The sequence below is a fragment of the Leptosomus discolor genome, chromosome 2 (assembly GCF_034619465.1).
Source record: "Leptosomus discolor isolate bLepDis1 chromosome 2, bLepDis1.hap2, whole genome shotgun sequence".
NCBI lineage: Eukaryota > Metazoa > Chordata > Aves > Leptosomiformes > Leptosomidae > Leptosomus > Leptosomus discolor.
In genome coordinates this window covers 44,436,098-44,454,932 of record NC_141392.1, presented here as the reverse complement: position 1 = coordinate 44,454,932, position 18,835 = coordinate 44,436,098, and the positions used below count along the sequence as shown (strand labels likewise).

Sequence of the window (18,835 nt, the reverse complement as noted above, 5' to 3'; positions counted from 1 at the left end):
TGTCATGGTCAGCATATAAATCTGAGAGAAGAAGGAGGAGTGAAGGCGTTTGCCTTCCCAAGTCACACTTGTGTGTGGCGGAGCCCTGCTGTCCTGGCGATGGCTGAGCTCCTGCCTGCCCGTGGGAAGTGGTGAATGAATTCCTTGGTTTGCTTTGCTTGTGCACATGACCTGCTTTACTTATTAAACCGTCTTTATCTCAACCCACGAGTTTTCTCACTTTTATTCTTCTGATTCTCTCCCCCATCCCCCTGGAGGGGGAGAGAGTCAGTGGCTGTGTGGGGCTGAGTTGCCGGCTGGGGTTAAACCACAACAGTATGAAATATTGAAGTATCTTACAAAGATAGGTGAGGACTATGTGTCTTCCTCTGCCAAACAACAGAGCTAATGCTAGTAATTTCCCTGACTTCCACATGCTAAATCAATAACAAGATTAGAAGTATAAATTCCTATTCCCTTGCTGTATCTAATAGATAACACTTTCTTCCATGGGAGGTTGCATTTTAATGCAAAGATGCTGCTTACAAATTTGATTTTAACTCCATAGCATGAAATGGCCTAATTTTTTAATGTTGTGTGATAATTCCTTACTGCCTACAAGACCAGTTTCGTTCACTGTTTTCATGCTCTGTTCCTTCTGATGGTGCAATAAAGCAATTTTTGTTTCAGAAGTGGAGGTGGGGAGCATACTAATTTGGTTTTTCATTCCCAGATGGTAGGAAGAACAACTGTGGCTCCTTTCAGTGCAAGAAATGATAACTTAGCAAGACCAGATAGGTATTCTTCACTAACTGGATATGTGATTAAAGCACTGCAGAAAGTGGCACTACATTGAAAGCTTTTGACACATCCCAAGGTGCATGTGGGATGGTAACAGGTGTAAATTATCAATTTTTAGCAACCTCTTCCCAGTAAACTGCACCAGGCTTCAAGTGGAATACTGTGCTGCGCAGGTGCTGAGCTCAGCAGCGGCAGCTGGCACATCCCTGTGGTACACTGTGCATAAACAAGGTCTTTCAAGTGGTGGAAGGCTGAAGTAATTGATAGAACTTTAAAACCTGTTACAGGAAAATTAGAGGGGGTGGGAAAATAGAAAGTTGCAGCATGAAATTAAACCATGGTTCAAGACCTTTTCCTGAAAGAAAAAAACCTCATCTTCTACCAGTCTCTTCAGAAAGTGTGTATCTTCTCAGCTTCACTGCCAGTTAGGTGCTAAATGTGTCGTAGCCACTAAAATGAGGTTTTCCATAGATGCAGACTGCCGTATCTAAAGACAAAATCTGGAAGTATTACCATTGTGTGAGACATATCACCTTTATGCTGCAGTCAAGGTGAAAGTCTCATCATACTTAGAAGACCTTTAGAGGTCCATTCCAACCCAATACATTCTCTGGTTCTGTGTACAAGCTACTGGCTAAATCTAGTCGATAAGGTCATTTTCTTTTTCCTGGTCTCTGCCAAAACATTGTGTGTAAAGTTTTTTTTCCTACTTTTAATATTTCAGGATGTGAATCCCAGGAAGAACTGCAGAAAGCCTTGTACCCCTTTCAATATCTTGTAGTTGGTGTTGACGTGCTTAAGAAAGCTTTTAATGAACGTGTTTCTTTGCTTGCATGTTAATCTTGGTGATCGGTGGCTTTAAAAATCCATTATTGTGAGAATGCTGCTGCCCAGGTGTTGCTGAATGTAACAGTGCAAAAACCCTTAACAAAAGACCAGCACAAAACTTTGTCTTGTTTTCTAACGTTTCTGAGGACTAACAATAAAGCTTTCATAATAAAGCTCATTCGTATTTATCTTTTATCAGATTTAAGATTCTGAGACTTACAGAGTTTGTTCTATCATGAAACATTCATAATAAAGTAGTCTGTTGGTGGGGCCCCTACTTTGATATGGATTTTTTGACCATCTGTTGCCTAGCAGGCAAGTAAACCAATAAAAGAGTAATTGGTATTTTCCTGGCTGAATTCTCAGAGGAGCCCTCGGGAAGTCTCACCTTGCTTTTGACCTGTTGGTTGGGTTTTATTCAGCAGACTCTTGTAATTTCTTTTTTTTTCTCCATTAAAAAATGAATCTGAGACAACAGGGAAAATAACTGGTGAAACAAGATACAGGTTTCTTTACTTATGCTATATCTTTACTAGAGGCAGATCTAAAGATGTGATGTTTGTTTTTTGCATGGGTATTTCTAGAAATGTGCTGTTATTGAAAGGTTTGTGGGAAGAAAAATATCCCAACACCAGACAGATCCTGGTTTGATTGCGCTTTAACTCTTATAGGGTTGTAAATCCAGGATAACACCAAGAGGATCCAATTTCTAATATAAAGACTTAAGGTTAAAAAAAAAAAAAAGTGCTGTTAATGTTGAAAAACAGCAACAAAAACCTAAACAGCAAACCCAGAAATACATGCATGTCTCTTGACTATCATCTGTGTTAAAAGTAAAGCCCGAATGCTTTGCCACAGAGGCTTATCAGACCTCTGCTTGCTGAATGTACTCAGATATTTAGTCTTTGCTCTTGCCTTGAGAACTGTGTGAAGCACATGGAAGACATGAAGTGTTTAATGATACATCACTTCAAAAAACATGACTGAAGTTGTCTGGGCTCTGTGGGAGCACTGGTCCAGCCCACACGAACCTCATGTCAGGCTGAAGGTTTTAACATGTCACAACAAAAAGGAGTTTCTCAATGGACAGTTCGGTAGGAGCTGTGTAGCTTACAGCTAAGGTTTGAAAAATCTGTTCTTGCAGGGTAAGCGGGAAGGCTTTGCCAGCTGAGTGTCTGGAGAACCCAAGCTTTTCCCACAGAGGGCATGTCCTTTCTAGAAGCATGTTTACTAGCCATGGAATGGAGTGTGTGCCTCGTGGAATCCTGCCACCCTTGTCTCACGTATGATAGGTCCCTTTTTGGTGGCAAGCAGTGTATGCTTCCGTCTAGACTCTGATGGAAGGGTCTAACCTTGGGTTGATAATGTCTGCTTTACTCATATGTAGTGTATCCAGGCAGGATTAGAAAGATCCGGTGTTGGGCGTTGGCATGAACGAGTGCTATCATTTTCCACTTAAAGTTATTATCTTTTGACTTGTATATCTCTCTCTTTCTCAACTTTTGTTGAGAAGAGGCAGTATTGCACCAAACACTCACTAATCATTATCTTGGATGTGGGAGGTACATAATAATTTCTGTACTTACTCTTTTTTCTGCATTTGGTTCCTGTGCAGTGGATTCCATCTACCGTTGTGCTGCTCTAGTACAACACGCCCTTCTATTCTGCAGTGTCTGTACTGAGCACTACTTTATTACCATCTCCACCCCCCGCCCCCCTAGATCTTAACTGCTGGTATGGGAGTGACTTCATCATTAGCATCACTGCTATACAGTTGTAATGGTTTTCACTTGCTTCATTAAATAGCAACTATGGATAAATACTGTCTAAAACAGCAGTCACTGTAAATGCTCAAAATGTTGCTGCTTGCTAGCCATTCAGTATGCCCACCAGACTGTAGTGTTTGCATCTGGCGTGCATTGCCTTGCATGGTGGTGTGAGAGAGACATGGACAAAGTTTCTAATGAAAGGAAGCATAGAATATCTGGGTCAGAATTAGAAAGTATTAGCATTTGTCTGTTTTGGCCTAGAGTTATATCTAGTTTCCCTTCACTTTGTGGAGCATCCTTGTATGTTCAAGTGACCCGCGGCTCAGGTAGCCTCACAGACTGTTAATTGTCATCATTCATCTTGCGGAGTCGTGATGGCAATTCAGAAACTATAAGCGAAAGTCTTTCCTACAAAAAACCTGGAGCCCTTCAGAAGTGGAAACACTTCACATATGGGGAACTGTGCTTTTAAGGCACTCTGGCATGGCCTAGCTGAACACAAGTGCAGAAGCTGATGCTAAAAAAGTGCTGTTAATTCCAGTTTCAAACTCTGAAGGCAGCTGAAGTCTGCTAGATTTCTTGGCTCTGCAGTAGTGTTTTGGTTCAGATCAAGAGTGCACTGCTGAAACAAATATCCAGATCATTCCCTCTTCCCACTTTTGATTCACATTTGTGGAGCAGTTTTGGAGTGTGCAGACTGGACTTCTCTTCAATTGAACCTGGAACAGGCACTCTTGGAGAGCAGTGAAGCGCACCTCAGCGATTACTGGGCATCCAGTCTTTTTAGAGTAGAGAAAATCTGAAGTAAAACCTGGCTTCCCTAAATAAAATGATGAATTTAGGTCCGTGCTACTAAGTAGCCTACTCTACAGCTCCACATTTACTGTGCTGTAATACTAATGTAAACGAGGTGACTATGCAATTCTTTCCCCCCCCCCATTTATTTTTTCTGTTGCTCTACTTACATAGCAATAGTCAAAATAATGGTTCTAGGCAGGAGCTGGAAGATACTTGCTCATTTAATTAATGACCAAATGATGCTTTTTTTCATTGCTTTCAGATGAGATTTTTAGAATAATATCTCAGCTCCTGTTGCAACCAAACTATTTTCGTATTTTAAAGGACTAGTTTTGCTGACAAGCCTAACAATACAAAAATATTTTCTTCATCATGACATCTTGTAATTTCTCCTACTGCCTCTGTGGGACTTGAAGAGTGTCAAAAATAATCACATTTTTAAAGTGGAAAATTACCACCTATAAATATATAATTTCCAGGAGTCCCCCTGCACTGACTGCAGCTTTTCTCTTGCTGATTGAAATAACAACAGGGTACTTGTACTCCTTTTTGTTTTGTCACTTGAATTTAATTGAAAAATGTTTTTAGCTTGTGTTTTTTATATTAGTGTTTGTGGATCACGAGAGCAGGTGAAGCAAAGCTATTTTTCATTAGTCTTCAAGAATGTGGGTTTTTCCTAGTCTATATTTTAATCTCTACATGAGAGAAAATATTTATACTAATTAATATGAAAGTATGTCAGAATTTGAAGAAATAAATAAAAGTTTATTTGTGCTTTATTGTCACTTGACCTGAATATTTGAGGTGACAACAGTTACTTCTGTGGCGTAATTGTTACAGAAAAAAATGGAGTTGGAAAGACAAGCTCAGGCTGCCATATCAATGTTCCCACCTCCTATATCTCCTATATCTCACATTTATATATAAGGGTGCACAGCAACCTTAATACAGTACAGGGTACAGAACAGATAATTCTCCAGCATCAGCAGCTGCGTTGGAACAAAGGCAACAACCATCTTAACGCATTTCCTAGCTGGAAACAAAAAGCATAGTCATTGGAGATCATAGAAATGGGTTAATGGTAAACATGAATAATGTAAGGATTTTCGTGCCATGATTTTGGAATTATAAAATCTTTTGTTGGAACTTGGGAGTTCCCAGGACTGCTAAGCTGCGGAAGGGGACAGCATATATCACTCTAGAAAATTGTAAGTGGATTTACAGTAGCAAAAAAAGATGCAGGAGTTGTTGTTACAAACAAATGTTTTCTATAGTTGAGAAAATAAATAGACACGATGTATGGTTTTATTCTGGTCCCAATTGTTAACCTCATCTGAAAAGACTTAGTGCACTTCCAATTTTCCTTGCGTAATTAATGGCCAAAGGAGAGCCAGCAACGTGCCCCAGCAGCAAAGAGGGCTAATGGTATCCTGGGCTGCATTAGGAGTGTTGCCAGCAGGTCGAGGGAGGTGATCCTTCACCTCTACTCAGCACTGGGAAGGCCACACCTGGAGTGCTGGGTCCAGTTCTGGACTCCCCAGTACAAAGAAGATATGGAGCTACTGGAGAGAGTCCGGTGAAGGGCCACTAAGATGATGAAGGGACTGGAGCATCTCTCCTATGAGGCATGGCAGAGATTGAAACTGTTCAGCCTGGAGAAGAGAAGGCTCAGGGAGGAGCTCATCGATGTATATAAATAGCTGAAAGGATAGGTTAAGTAATGACAATGCAGGTGGCAAGGAAATTTTTTTTATGCTGTTTTGGTAGCACAGTAAGTATACGATAACCAAAGAGAATATGAACAGTAGTGGTATTTATGGTGGGATATATGAAATGCTTTCATACAAGTTTTAGTTTCATTTTAAATATTTATTTATGTATTAAGTTCTAAATGCTTATTACATTTATTTTAAAATAATATTATATATACAAATTATTTGTTAAGTACTGAATTTTTAATGTATTTTTATATGGGTAATTATTTATTTTATTTCTATAGAAGTGATTTTCCACCAGAAGTGCCACCCTGTGCATACGTCCAGGTCCATAAGAGCTTTTGCTGGCTCTTCATGTGGGACTCCCAGAAAAGGCATGGAGATGGGATTGGTCTTACTGCAGGAAAGAGGATAACTTTTCAGAGGGCTAAGAACATACTCAGTAGGAAATTGGAATCATTACTCATTCTGGTCCCAGTGTGAGATGTTTGTTGTTTTTTTTTTTTTTTTTGATTAACAGTCACTTGCTTTCTGAATGTGGATGTGTTACATGTTGATATGTAGCTATATCCACTGTTATACTGGTTATTTAGGCTGACCCAGATCATATTAGTCAGAACAGGAACTGAGTATCTATATTTTGCCAGCTCTGGTACAAATCCGTGGGCAGTTTAAACAATACAAATGTAAGATCATAAAGCAAGCTGTTTATCTAAATGTATTTCAATAAATAGTGTGGAAGTATCCCTTGTCCTCATACAAACTTTTTCCCCAGTTTCATTCATCAGTGTCCTCTTTTCCCAACATCTGTGGATGCAGTTTTTAGCTTTGTTTCTTCAGGCAGGTCAGTATTGCTTCCCGTGCAGGAATGAATGTGGCAGACTTTATATGCTTTGCAAGATACAAATGTTCTGACGTACAGCTGTTTGGTAGAAATTGGTTTTGAAACTGGCTTTGAACATAGAAGCCAATATATCCGTGCCATTGTCTTGTTTCCTGGGTTCAGGTGTTGCTGACAGCGAGCCAAATGACTCATACAACCTTATTACTAAACTGACTATGTTCAAAGCCATTTCCGCCTTTCTTGGTGCAGCAGGTGACATTTGTGAGTTGATTGTATGAACCTGGTCCTTTCCAAGGCAACTCCAAATGTAGATAGCAGGACATTGATTCTGAGGAATCAGCAGGCTTTGGGTTTGATAACTAATGGCAGCAAAGGACAGTCTCAGAAGGAATTGAAACCGTGTACCATTAGTAGATACATGCAAATCAGTGTATTGGAATCTCTTTTTTTTTAAGAAGTCCTTTGACAGTAGAAATTGGCAAAACAAAACAATTGTATTCTGAGAAGCGATTAGGTGAGAAATCATTATGGAGAAGATCTAATCCTCATGGTTAATTTAATTGTTTAAATATGTTTTTACCACTTTTATTCTAGTGAGGTTTGAGGGATATATTATTATTGAAGGGAGCTGGAAGAGCACCATACTAAATCACCTCAGCTGGAAGTTTCAATCACTCTTACTGGTGCTGTGTGAGGATGAACCTAATGAACACTTTTGTTAGTGGCAAAACTGGTTTCAGAGGTTTGTGCCACACCCTTCATCACCTCCCTAATTATGCCGATGTAACTCTGAGGGCTCCACTGTAAGCTTCTATTAGTGAAATGAGCTAGGTTTCAAACAAATCTCCTCACTTTCCCCTTTTTTTTTTTTTTTTTTTAACCCAGATAATTTCATCGATTCAGTTTACAGCACCTCTTCCTCCTCCAATGCACACAAACCCAGTTCCGTTAGCTCAGCTGAGGAGGTAGCAAAATATAACATCCAAGTGGATTGCCTCTGCTTAAAAATGCCTATTGTAGTGGAATTTTTCCTCTTCTCTACCGTATAGAATAGCTTATCTCAGTCTGGCTGGAAATCAAAGTTCTCAGGTTTAACAAAACTGTGTTGGTGAACTTCTAATTTTTACCCCTTTTTAACATATAACTCTGTTTTAATGTCTTGTTTTAATGGTATTGCTGTGTCTCAAACCTCTGACTGAGTTCTGAAAAGTCTTTTCTAGCAGCACAGTGCTACTGTTTTGCACATTTTAAGCTGTGGACCACTTTTCATGTCCATTTACAGTCCTTTACATTCTTTTTTCTATCTGTATTGCAGGGTCGAAAGGCTTATGTGCAAAGATGTGCTAAAAGGCTGGTTAACTATTTGCCTATCAGCCATCTTTAAAGCTGGTCCTTCCCAGTGCACACCCTGTAGAAGCAGAAAAAGCAAAATACATTTTCTGAAAGAATTTGATTCTGAGCAGATGCTGTGGCACGTGTGCATATGCTGCATAATATAGCATACCTTTTTCTCATTTCTTTTAGTCTGTATGGTAGCCCAGTCAGCTGCTGTACTTTACATAAACCTCCTAATCAGCTACTTCAGTCATAATGTTGTTGGTTTGAGCTCTGTTGGGCAAGTTTCTGGTCACTTTGGCTGCTGCTGTTCTCTTCCTTGCAATCGAAAAAGTACTTGAGACTTCCTTGTGATCTGTCTTACCACATGGATCTACTGTCGCCTGACATTTCCTTTTTATCTTAGAAGATGCTAGACCAGTTATGAAGAAGTATGTATTTCACTGTTAAACACAGTGGAAAATGTCAAAGGTTTATAAAAATAACAGTGTAGAAATTATGTATATACTATCATTTGCCTTCATCATCATCATATTTCAGTGAGTCATGTTGCGCATGGGATGAATGAAAGATTTTTGCATAACTTTAATATATGGTATATGATTCACTTCATCTGGTGGGGCACTTTGAGATTACGACCAGACTTAAAGGGCTGCCTTCTCCTCAGGGACACTGACTAAAACCAGCAAAGGGAGGAGCATGCTTGTGGTGGAGTGCTGCCACATTCGGGCTGGGTGTTATGACTCTGCCATCTGCATGGGTGTGTGAGGGAGGACACTGGGTGTGCTGAAGATAACCCCTTCCCCACCCTGAGAAGTTGAGTGGTGCTGCGTAGGGCTGGTGGTGTTGCAACGGGTCACCTGGGGCTAGGGGGACCTGAGGGAGCAGTGGCTTGCCAAAACCTGTGGTAGAAAAGGGAGAAGAGCACTTGGCAGAGGAAAACAAACAACACAAAACCATTGACTGTTTAAGTCATGAAGGGAGAGGAGTGAGCTTTAATGCTGTGGATGGTGGTCCCCGTTCATGGGACCAGCCCATGAGAGCAATCACGGACAGCTGATGCCTTGGGAGTGTAACACAGGGCAAGAGAAAGAGCCAGTGCTGCAGCCTGCATATCCACCTTCCAGGCTTTGTCACCATAGCCTGGGAGATGCTGTCTGGGTGAAACTTTCCGAGGGCTGTGGCACCTGTGTTTGCCTGTTGCTTGGCTCACCTCATGTCGGATCCATTTACAACATTCAAACATCCGCCCTTTGGAGCAGCCTCTGGGGAATTCTGTGTGGAAGTCCAGGCTGGGTTATCACAACACAGAATTGCAGTATCTGCACTCTGGCACTAAATGCTTGATTCAGGGTCCCGAAAGACCTGTAAGGAGGCCACTGTTTCTTAACAGAGAGGAGACGAATTAATGAGCTATAGGAGGGATTGAACCATGAAGAGACAAAGGAGTGATGATACAGAACTGCTTAGGTTGGTCAAAGCAGTATCCGAGAAGGATGAAAGGAGGAAACACCCAGTGCCAACAAACACCAAGCAAGCACAGTGTGGAAGAGCAGTGTGAAATGCTTGCACACAATGCTGAGTTTGTCATAGGCTGTTATGAGTTGGACATTGTTGTAAGCTACCTAGAGACTCTGGAAAACAAAGTGTGGTGGTGTATAAAAATGGAGGGAGAAAATATATCTTACCTGGAATACAATGATCAATTCTGCATATTTACAAAGTGATCTAACAGGAACAATTAGATACGGGTAAGACAGAAGAGAAAATAAATAAAGAAGAGCTTGCTCAAGAGGGATACAAACTGCTGAAAAGTATAGAAAAGTCATGACCAAGACTTTTAGAAAGATATACAAGCAAAAGAGTAACTTGAAAGACAGTAAATGGAAGAGTAAATATTTTATTGAACATGTGTACCTCAACAGCACCAAGATCATATAAAAAGATTTAAGCATTTTAATTGATTTTTTAAAATAAGCAGTTTTGCAGACTATGAAGACATTCAAAATTACACCAGGTCAGATAAAGATCTGTATTTATGTAAACTTATAACAGTAGAAGTCCTCCAAGTTATAAGAGAGTGAATGTCTTTTAAGGGAAAAATCCCCGTATGTGAACAGAACTGAAACACAAATGTCTACATTTCGTGGGGTTTTGCTCTTTGTATGATCAATCAAATATGGTCTTATCTCAAGACACCAAGCTAGATGGAGCATTGATTTTATTTAATTTGGCAAATCCTACTGGTCTTGCATACGTTTTTTTTCTGTGAGCTTTTTTGAAAGAACCTCTAAGCTATGTATAGACTAAGAAGGGGTTATATGTGAGTAATATCCTTTATCTCTGGTGTCACTTTCCTTCTGAATTTGGGAAGGTTATCTGAGGGGTTGGTTTTTCAAAGGTCAGTGCTTTCAAACAGGTGATTCTTATCTGATATTTGCATTATACATGTGAAAATACAGCATTCAGTATATCTTGTCTGTCTTCATAATCAGTAGTGCAGTCATCAGATACGCTACATGGGCAATTTAATTCTAGTCACCCATAGCAAGTTTCCGTGATATAATAAAGAAATGTCTTGATAAGTAGTCCCCTTTTTGTGAGCATCCTTTTCTTCTAACAAAAATATTATCTTAGGATTGCAATTGTAATGCTTCTGAGTAGTGGTAGTTTCCACTGGAAAAGGCAAATCAGCATACGTTTTATTATCTATTATTTATGTAGAGCTAGCATGTGCTAGGCACTTTGTGGAGGAATTATAGAACGGAATTTCCCTGAAGAGGTTACATACAAAGAAACTATAAACAGGTGCAGGAGCAGAGATGGGAGGCAATAGAGTGCAAATGTCTGAAAGCAGACGTGGAGTATTTCATGCCTCAAATTTGTAATTTCCTCTCTTTTAATGTATGGCTCTATTGTTTTTTTTTAAATACTATTTTCCAGTGATGACTAAGATTATAGGCAATGTAAAATATGGATCTTTTTCCTCCCCACTTGCCATAGCCTCATAAATTGTGACTGTTTTAGCTCAAGCTTTTCAATATAACCATTCCCAAGCAGTGACGCTGTATCCTGAGTAGCAAGCAAACACTGATTGCTCATCCGTTGCTTTTGGAAGATGTCATCCTCGTACTGCTGCTGGTTGAGTGGAGCATGTATTCTTTCCTCAGTCTGAAACTGTTGATGTTCCTTAGTATGATAGTTCCTGTAATCGTTAGCAGCCGAGAGGCAGATACACAGTCCCCTCAGCTATCCCTTAAGGGATGTGACAATCTCACCAGAATGGCAGAGCAGACCTCAGAAGGTAGCATCTGCTTCAGGCACCTGAACTCATTCTGTGAAGTGGGAAAATTTCTGTAAGGGTTAACCAGGCAGACTAGCCTGAACACCCAGTTTAATAGAACCTTGTTGAAAACTTTTCTGTAGTAAAGTCTTTCTCATTCTATACCTTCCTCTGAGTCTGGGTGCATACTGTGTAGCACCTGGAAGGATAATGCCAGTCCTTCAGAAGGAATTAGGAGAAGTATTGGAGAAGTAATAAAACTCCTCCTCATGAAGAAATTAGCTGATTGCTGCCTGGGTCAGTGCAGAGGCTGGAATTAAATCACTATCAACAACCTGCTCTGTGCGTAATGAACCAACAAATGGATATATATTTTTTGGTATGCAGGATACAGATGTTTGGATTCAAGTTAATCAAAGCTTGGATTAATAGTACAGTGCAAACATGTTAAATTTATGAACGTAGAGCTTGCAGTGGACTTCCTAGGTCTGCAAGCTCAATTTCTGCTTGTCATGTATAGCCTCACAATACTGCACCATCCATCAAGTTACCAGGCTTCATCAGGCTCCATTTTAAACATAGCTGGGTTCTTTCCTCTGTACGGAAAGTGGATAATTGCTCCAAAACTCTTCTTTGGAGCTTAAAAACATTTTTCTAATTTCTAGACTGAATTTATTCATGCAACATCAAAGCTATTTGTATGGCAATATTATTCTTCATCTAAAGCATTTGTTTTCCCTTGGTAATACTTGTACGCTGATGCATTAACAGGGAGCTATCACTTTGCAGCCTTCATTCAGCGGTGCCAAGGAAGCCAACCACTTTTATCATCCTCTCATAAAATAATCTCTGTTCCCCTGATGGTTTCAGTAACCTTTCTCTGCTCTTCTTCCGGTGTGAATTCATTCTTTAAGGGTGGGTGTACAGAATAGGGTAAAGTAGTCCAGAGGAGGTCTGATCTGTGTTTGATATCTGACAGACTGCTATCGGTCAAATAGCACCCCTCTAGTTCTGCTTTACTGAAGACACCTTGATGTGATAGAGCATTGCAGTTGCCTTTTTTGTGTTTGTGTCACATGGGTCAGTTTTAGGTACTCTGTGATCTACTCAAAACACACAACTTTCTTGTCTTCCAAACTTGGAGTTGATTGTCAGTCACAAAATGCTTTTGGGAAAACTAAGCAACTGGGGCTGGTCCTCATATGGCTGTGAGACAGGGAAAGATAGAAAACAGAGCAGAAGAAATGCTTAGTTCTTAAAGTAGGGGTGTGTCTCGAGGGTTGTTCCTTGGAGGCCTGTATTAGGGCTTGTGCTGTTCAACATATTTGCAAATGACCTGGAAGAGGGAGGTAACAAAGTTTGCTAAAGACACAAAATTATGTAAGGCAGTAAGGATGATGGAAGAACCGCAGGACAACTGGGCAATAAAATGGCACTTGAAAATGAGTGCAGAAAAAATGTTAAGTCATACACACAGCAAAACTAGTCATAGTTTCACATATGAAGTGATAGAACCTGCATTAGTGGATCCCTGGATACCTCTGAGGGGCAAGATCCTGGGGTTCTGATAGACAGGTCCAAAAAAGTATCAGCTCAGTGGTAGTCAGAAATGCCAGTCAAATGTCCAACATTATTAGGGATGGAGTAGAACACAAGGTGAGAAGCCTTCTCTGCAACTTCATAAATCTGATTCAGCTGTGTCTGGTGTGCTCTGTGCTGTTCTGGTTCTCTTTTCTGAAAGTGGATAAAGCAAACAGAAGGTGAGCAAGAAAAAAAGCCACTAATTAATACAATTTTCTGGGGTTCAAAAGACTGAGCTTGGGTAAATTATTCATAATGTCATTAAAATTCGAATACAAATGAAGTTTGCTGTCAGGGTAGCTAACACAGAGAAACTACACCTCATGTGTTTCTTCTTTCAGACTTTGTACATTGTAATGATAAGACGTTTTGCCGGCCTTTCACTGTCTGGAAGTGTCTCTATGCATCTTAAATAAAAAGAACATTTCCTTTTCTTACTCCACTGGAAAACTTAAAAGAGCAATGCTTCTACTATTACATTCATTAATGTTGAGGGAAAATCTCTCATGTTCATGTAATACCTGAAGGAGCTTGCAGAGCCGCTGGTTTCACAGGGGAGCAGGTAGAGGGGGTTCCCAGGAGCCCTTGGGGAAGGCCTGCCTGGTCCAGCACTGCACTGGGCAGGCCGGGCAAGTGCAGAGTGAGTCCAGTTCAGAGATCAGAAGCAGCATAACCCTGTACATACTGAGCTCTGCCTGTGCTTCTCAAGATAGCTCGTTGCAGCAGCTCTGGAAAATGCCTCGTTGTACAGCACTAACGTAACCCGAATGAGCTGGCAGATTTGGGGCTGCAGAATTACTAGAGCCTGTCTGCACTTGCTTGGTTTGATATCAGTGTAAAGACTGCCCAAACTAGATTTCAGGAGATTTCCTCTTGCTTGCTGCAGTGAAGACAGAATACTCATTTTTTGGTTGGCAAACAGAAGAAAGCATTCCTGGTTTATACTGGATTTACTGTTCGGTGCCTACGATTTACGGTTAGAACCAGGCTGTCTGAGAGAATGTTGTTTGGCAGCGTAGCTGCTTGCACTGGGTACAAGTGTAATTGCACACACTTGTAGAATTGAGATTGCTGGCCATGATCATCCTGTACACCAGCAGATACATTCCTGCACTCTGAAGAGATCACTTGTCCTGGTTTGGCTGGGATAGAATCACAGCCCAGCCGTGCTGGGCAGGCCGTTAGCAGTTTCAAGCCAGGCAAGGCAGCTGACCTGAGTGAGCTACAGGTGTAGCCCATACCATAACGTCATGCTCATCATTATAAAGGGGGAAGGTTGGCTGAGGAGGAAGAGCTTCTGTGGGGTTCTTGTTTGGGTTCTCCTTGCTCCTGAGGACTGCTCTCCTGTCAATTGTGATGACTGGATATTCATTTGCCCAAGTATGACTCTATATCTCTGTTGGTATTGGTGTTATCTCATTAAAATCTGCTGTTACTTTCACCCACGGGTCTGCTCTCCTTTTTCCTGATTCCTCTTCCTGGTTGGTGGGGGGTTGTCATGTGATAGAACAACTGTTATAGTTTAGCCCTGAGTACAGGCTAAATGTAGACAATACTTCTAGTACATAAATGACTAGGCAAAAATCCAGCTACAGTGGTTAGATCCCAGGAGTTTTGCTGTGAAAATGTTTGTTCTGCTTTTAGATATCTTTGAATTACCATCTAAACATCTTGAGGAAGCACAGAAGTGTAGTGTGGAATGCTGATTATAATACTTCTATGTAATTTAACTGATTTTCACAAAAGGCCTTAAAGTGTTTTACTACAAAGTAGATCTAGGAATTTTTTTCTGAAGTATGGATTATTCCATTTGACAAGGTGGGTGAAAGGAGTAACGTTACTTTATAAAACTAAACAAAAAGGTCAGCAGGAAAACCCAGAATAAACCACAGTTTTCCTGGCATAGGTTCCCACTCATGACTAGGCATGACTTTCTTTTCAAAAATAAACATTTATAGAATTATATTCACAGTTTTGAAATATATAAAAAAAATGGCTTATTGCTAGTACTTAGACTTTGTTTGCCTGCTTACAACAGACCTTTGAACAGCATTTGTTAAGAATAACGGAATTCAGAATTAGCAATAGTGAAGTGACTATCTCCCGCAGTATAGCCAATATCAAATTGGTACACGAGCTACTTTACCTCAACCTGTACCTCCTTTTCTTTGTTCCAGGTTATGGACACACAGTGCCTTTATCTGATGGAGGAAAGGCCTTCTGTATCATCTACTCTGTCATCGGGATCCCATTTACACTGCTCTTCCTGACAGCAGTGGTACAGCGCATCATTGTGTATGTCACCAGGCGGCCCGTACTGTATTTCCACATTCGCTGGGGCTTCTCCAAGCAGGTTGTTGCAATCATCCACGCTATAGTCCTTGGGTTCATCACTGTCTCATGCTTCTTCTTAATCCCAGCAGCAATATTTTCCATTCTGGAAGATGACTGGAATTTTTTGGAGTCATTTTACTTTTGTTTCATTTCCCTGAGCACCATTGGCCTCGGAGACTATGTGCCAGGAGAAGGCTACAATCAAAAATTCAGAGAGCTCTATAAAATTGGAATTACATGTAAGTATCAAAGTTACCAGCTAAATAAAAGGCATTTTGTATATATGAAAAAAAAAAAAATTAGACTTTCCCTCTCCATTTTGTGGATGGTCACTGTTTTGTGAGCTGTCAGCTAGCAAACTGGGCATCATAGGTAGCTGTGCAAAGAGGAAACCTTTAAATAAGGTCAGCTTTCTTAGTTAAGAAAGAAAAAGCTAAAACCAGAAACCATTGTGCTAAACCATAGCTACTCAATCTCTTACTAATAGTAGAAAAAAATGCTCACATTACTGTAAGAAAATGGTTGTGAGCATGTTGGGATAGGATTTCAGTGCATCACAGAGCCAGGAAGATGATCTTTGTAACATAAGGTCATCTCAAGGTGAGACAACAGGTGGCCACAGACAAATCAAGGAGCAATGGGAAGTGAGGTAGAACACCAAAGTTTCTGACTCGAGTTGTAACAGAAGGCAGCTGAAGCTGGCACTGGGACACACCAGCTGTCAAAGAGAGACAAGGAGACCAAGATGGTAACAAAGCAAGACTATGAGTGTTAAATTTAAATTGTTAATTATGTTTGACACAGAAGAGAGGCACACTGATCAGTGATTTGATCAAAGTAGAGCTAAGAAAATCATCTTGTGTTGGCATTCTGAATGAATGTTTGCTGAGGGCAACATTCTCTAGTGACAGTGTTTTGAAACATCACAATTTCTGGTATGGCTTCAGTCTGTGCAGTCCTGGGTCATCAGACACACCTGTTAAAAGATCTGAATGGACAAAACAAACCTTTCCTGCCAGGTCCATTTCTTAGGCTGGTATGCATTTGTCTGTGCTCCTGTGCATGATCCAGCAATCTTAATGCAGGCAAAGTCTCTGTTAACTTGGTTTTGTGTCTTACCTAAAGAAAGATTGGGTCTTGAAATTTCATGCCTTGAACTAGCCAACAGAAAACTTTATTTTATTTTGCTGCGAGGCCTGTTGTCATTGTAGGAGATTTCCCCCCTCAACCCATTGTGTTTATCTTACCAGCAGTAGCTTTTAATTATTACCCTGCTGATCTGCAGAGTTGATTTGGGGATGCTAAATGATGGCGTAAATGGAGAAAGTCACGCGTAGTAAAGGCCTTGTAAAAATTCTAGCTGTTCTGGACACTCAAATTCAGAAGAAAACATTATGGCTCAGATTATCCTTTTTCAAACTTTAAAACACTTAAGAAATAAATTTACAGGAAATACTGAAAGGAAAATGTAACTTTTAGGCAAAGTTATGACCTTAGAGTATCCAATTTGAACAGTTTTTAAGGTAATGACTTTTAAATTATTCCTTTTTTTTTTCTTTCATGTGAACAATACAAGGAACCAAACAGGATGTATAAAATGTATTCGCTTGCTGAACTTAAATTTTTTTCAAGAAAAGTTTTGGAGTTCTACACCAAAAAATGGTTAATGGGTGCTACAGATTTTTCAAGAATTTTTAGGAGAACACAAGTCTTATTTTAAATCAAGTAATCAGCTGGACTGAGTTTCAGAGATAATTACAAAATTCTCAGTGCAGATTTATAGATGCCTTTTAATTGGCATAGCTTTGTCACTTCTTCCTTGCGTTAATGCATTGCTCCCATTTGATGTCATGAGAGAAAGCTTAAAAACAATTTGTAAATTTTAGCCGTAGTGCTGATTTAGATCAGTACCTGGTACCGTAATATTGATTTAATGGTGCACCTGGAAGGAAAAGGAGAGTGTTATTGCCAGTGAATAATCTATTAACTACAGGTGAAATACTTATGCTTTTAGGTAACAAAGCAGTGACCATATGTAGATTATAATAAATAATCTGTGTTGATCTTTCAGCACATTTAATGTTCAGCCTTTGGATGAGCATGTCGTATTAATAATTATATGCTTAGCTTCTGCTTGATTTACTCATTGAAACGTTAAAATATTGAAGTAGTCATGCTCCTCATTAAACTGAAATGATCAGTAACAGGGATCTAATGAAACATTGAGATTAAGGAATGCTCATTTTAACACCTTTCCTCAAATTGTAGATGTGTATGTTTTGGAGAGGAAAAAAACCCCAAAACAGCGCAGTGAGGTGTTAAGCATATAAAGTTCTGTTTCTGAGAGTCTCAATCTGAGAGCATTATTATTACTATTAAAAATCAGTGCACCACCAATGTCATCAGTAATGTCATTTAAGTAACACTTCCAAGTTTCGATAATTTATGTATGTTAGTAAAACATTGCAGATAATTTTCAAGGTGCCATCAGATAGAGCAGCTTTGTCAGGTTTTTAAAATACCAGTAGTAATTTTACAGTAACTTTTCATTTTGATTTTCTTGGTTTTGTACATATTTCTAGTTGCTTTATTTTTCCAGACATTTCAGGGTGTTGGATATCTTCATATAATATTAAAGCAAAGCAATTCAAAAGTTTTCATGAAATAGAAGTGATTTGTCCTGCTAAACTGGTACAAACAACAAATAACTGTAATTAGCTGCCATATTTTTACTTCTATTTGTAACATGTAGGAGTCTTTTGAAGAGCACTTAATCATGCAGGTTGTAAGTGAAGGAGCATGCATGTGGTAAATTTTAGTATTTTGTTTCATTTAATGCCTTTATGTATTTTTCTCTTGAACGGTTGTAAGAGAATTAAAGCCATAGCATTAATTTTTTTTTTTAATTGTGTGGTGTCTTGTTGATTGCAGAATGAAAAAGGGACAATAGGATTTGACAGTCCAAAGTGGGTTATAGAGCTCTGAAACAAAGTCACAAAGAAAACTAACGTACTATTGGGGAATGACAGGGGTGGGAAGAGTTACAGTTCCAGCCCCACTTAATTTGTTAATGATTAAAACTTTTTTTTTTTTTTATGTACACAGGTTATCTGTTGCTGGGCCTTATCGCAATGTTGGTGGTTCTTGAGACTTTCTGTGAACTCCATGAGCTCAAAAAGTTTAGGAAGTTGTTTTATGTGAAGAAGGACAGGGAAGAGGATCAAGTGCATATAATGGAACATGACCAGCTCTCCTTCTCTTCCATCTCAGACCAAGCAGCCTCCATGAAGGACGATCAGAAGGCAAACGAGCCTTTTGTGACTTCCCAGTCCCCAACTTCCAATGACAGCTCTCTAAACAATTAACGCAGGGGTATCCATACCGGTTTTTTGGTGCATTTATGCTACTTACCATAAGAAATAGAAAGCCTCATATTTTTTTTCTGAAAATATAAAAGCTGGAAGACTGAGAATTTAACAAGGATTTATCACTTGTGATGTAGAAAAGACTTCTGGGAAAAATGTGGGAATCACCCTGGGAATAGGGAAAAAATGTAGGGTGTGGCTGG

The 18,835-nt window shown here is 39.7% G+C and overlaps 1 protein-coding gene across 1 annotated transcript in view; it reads left to right on the top strand.

Annotated features, from left to right (window-relative positions):
- The window catches only part of KCNK1 (potassium two pore domain channel subfamily K member 1), a 33,011-nt gene extending 14,379 nt beyond the window's left edge, over positions 1-18,632 (top strand). The window contains exons 2-3 of the mRNA XM_009947253.2: positions 15,111-15,506; positions 18,373-18,632. Of these exons, the coding sequence (XP_009945555.2) occupies positions 15,111-15,506; positions 18,373-18,632 (656 nt within the window). The remainder of the gene's footprint in view (positions 1-15,110; positions 15,507-18,372) is intronic.
- Positions 18,633-18,835: the final 203 nt, after the last annotated feature.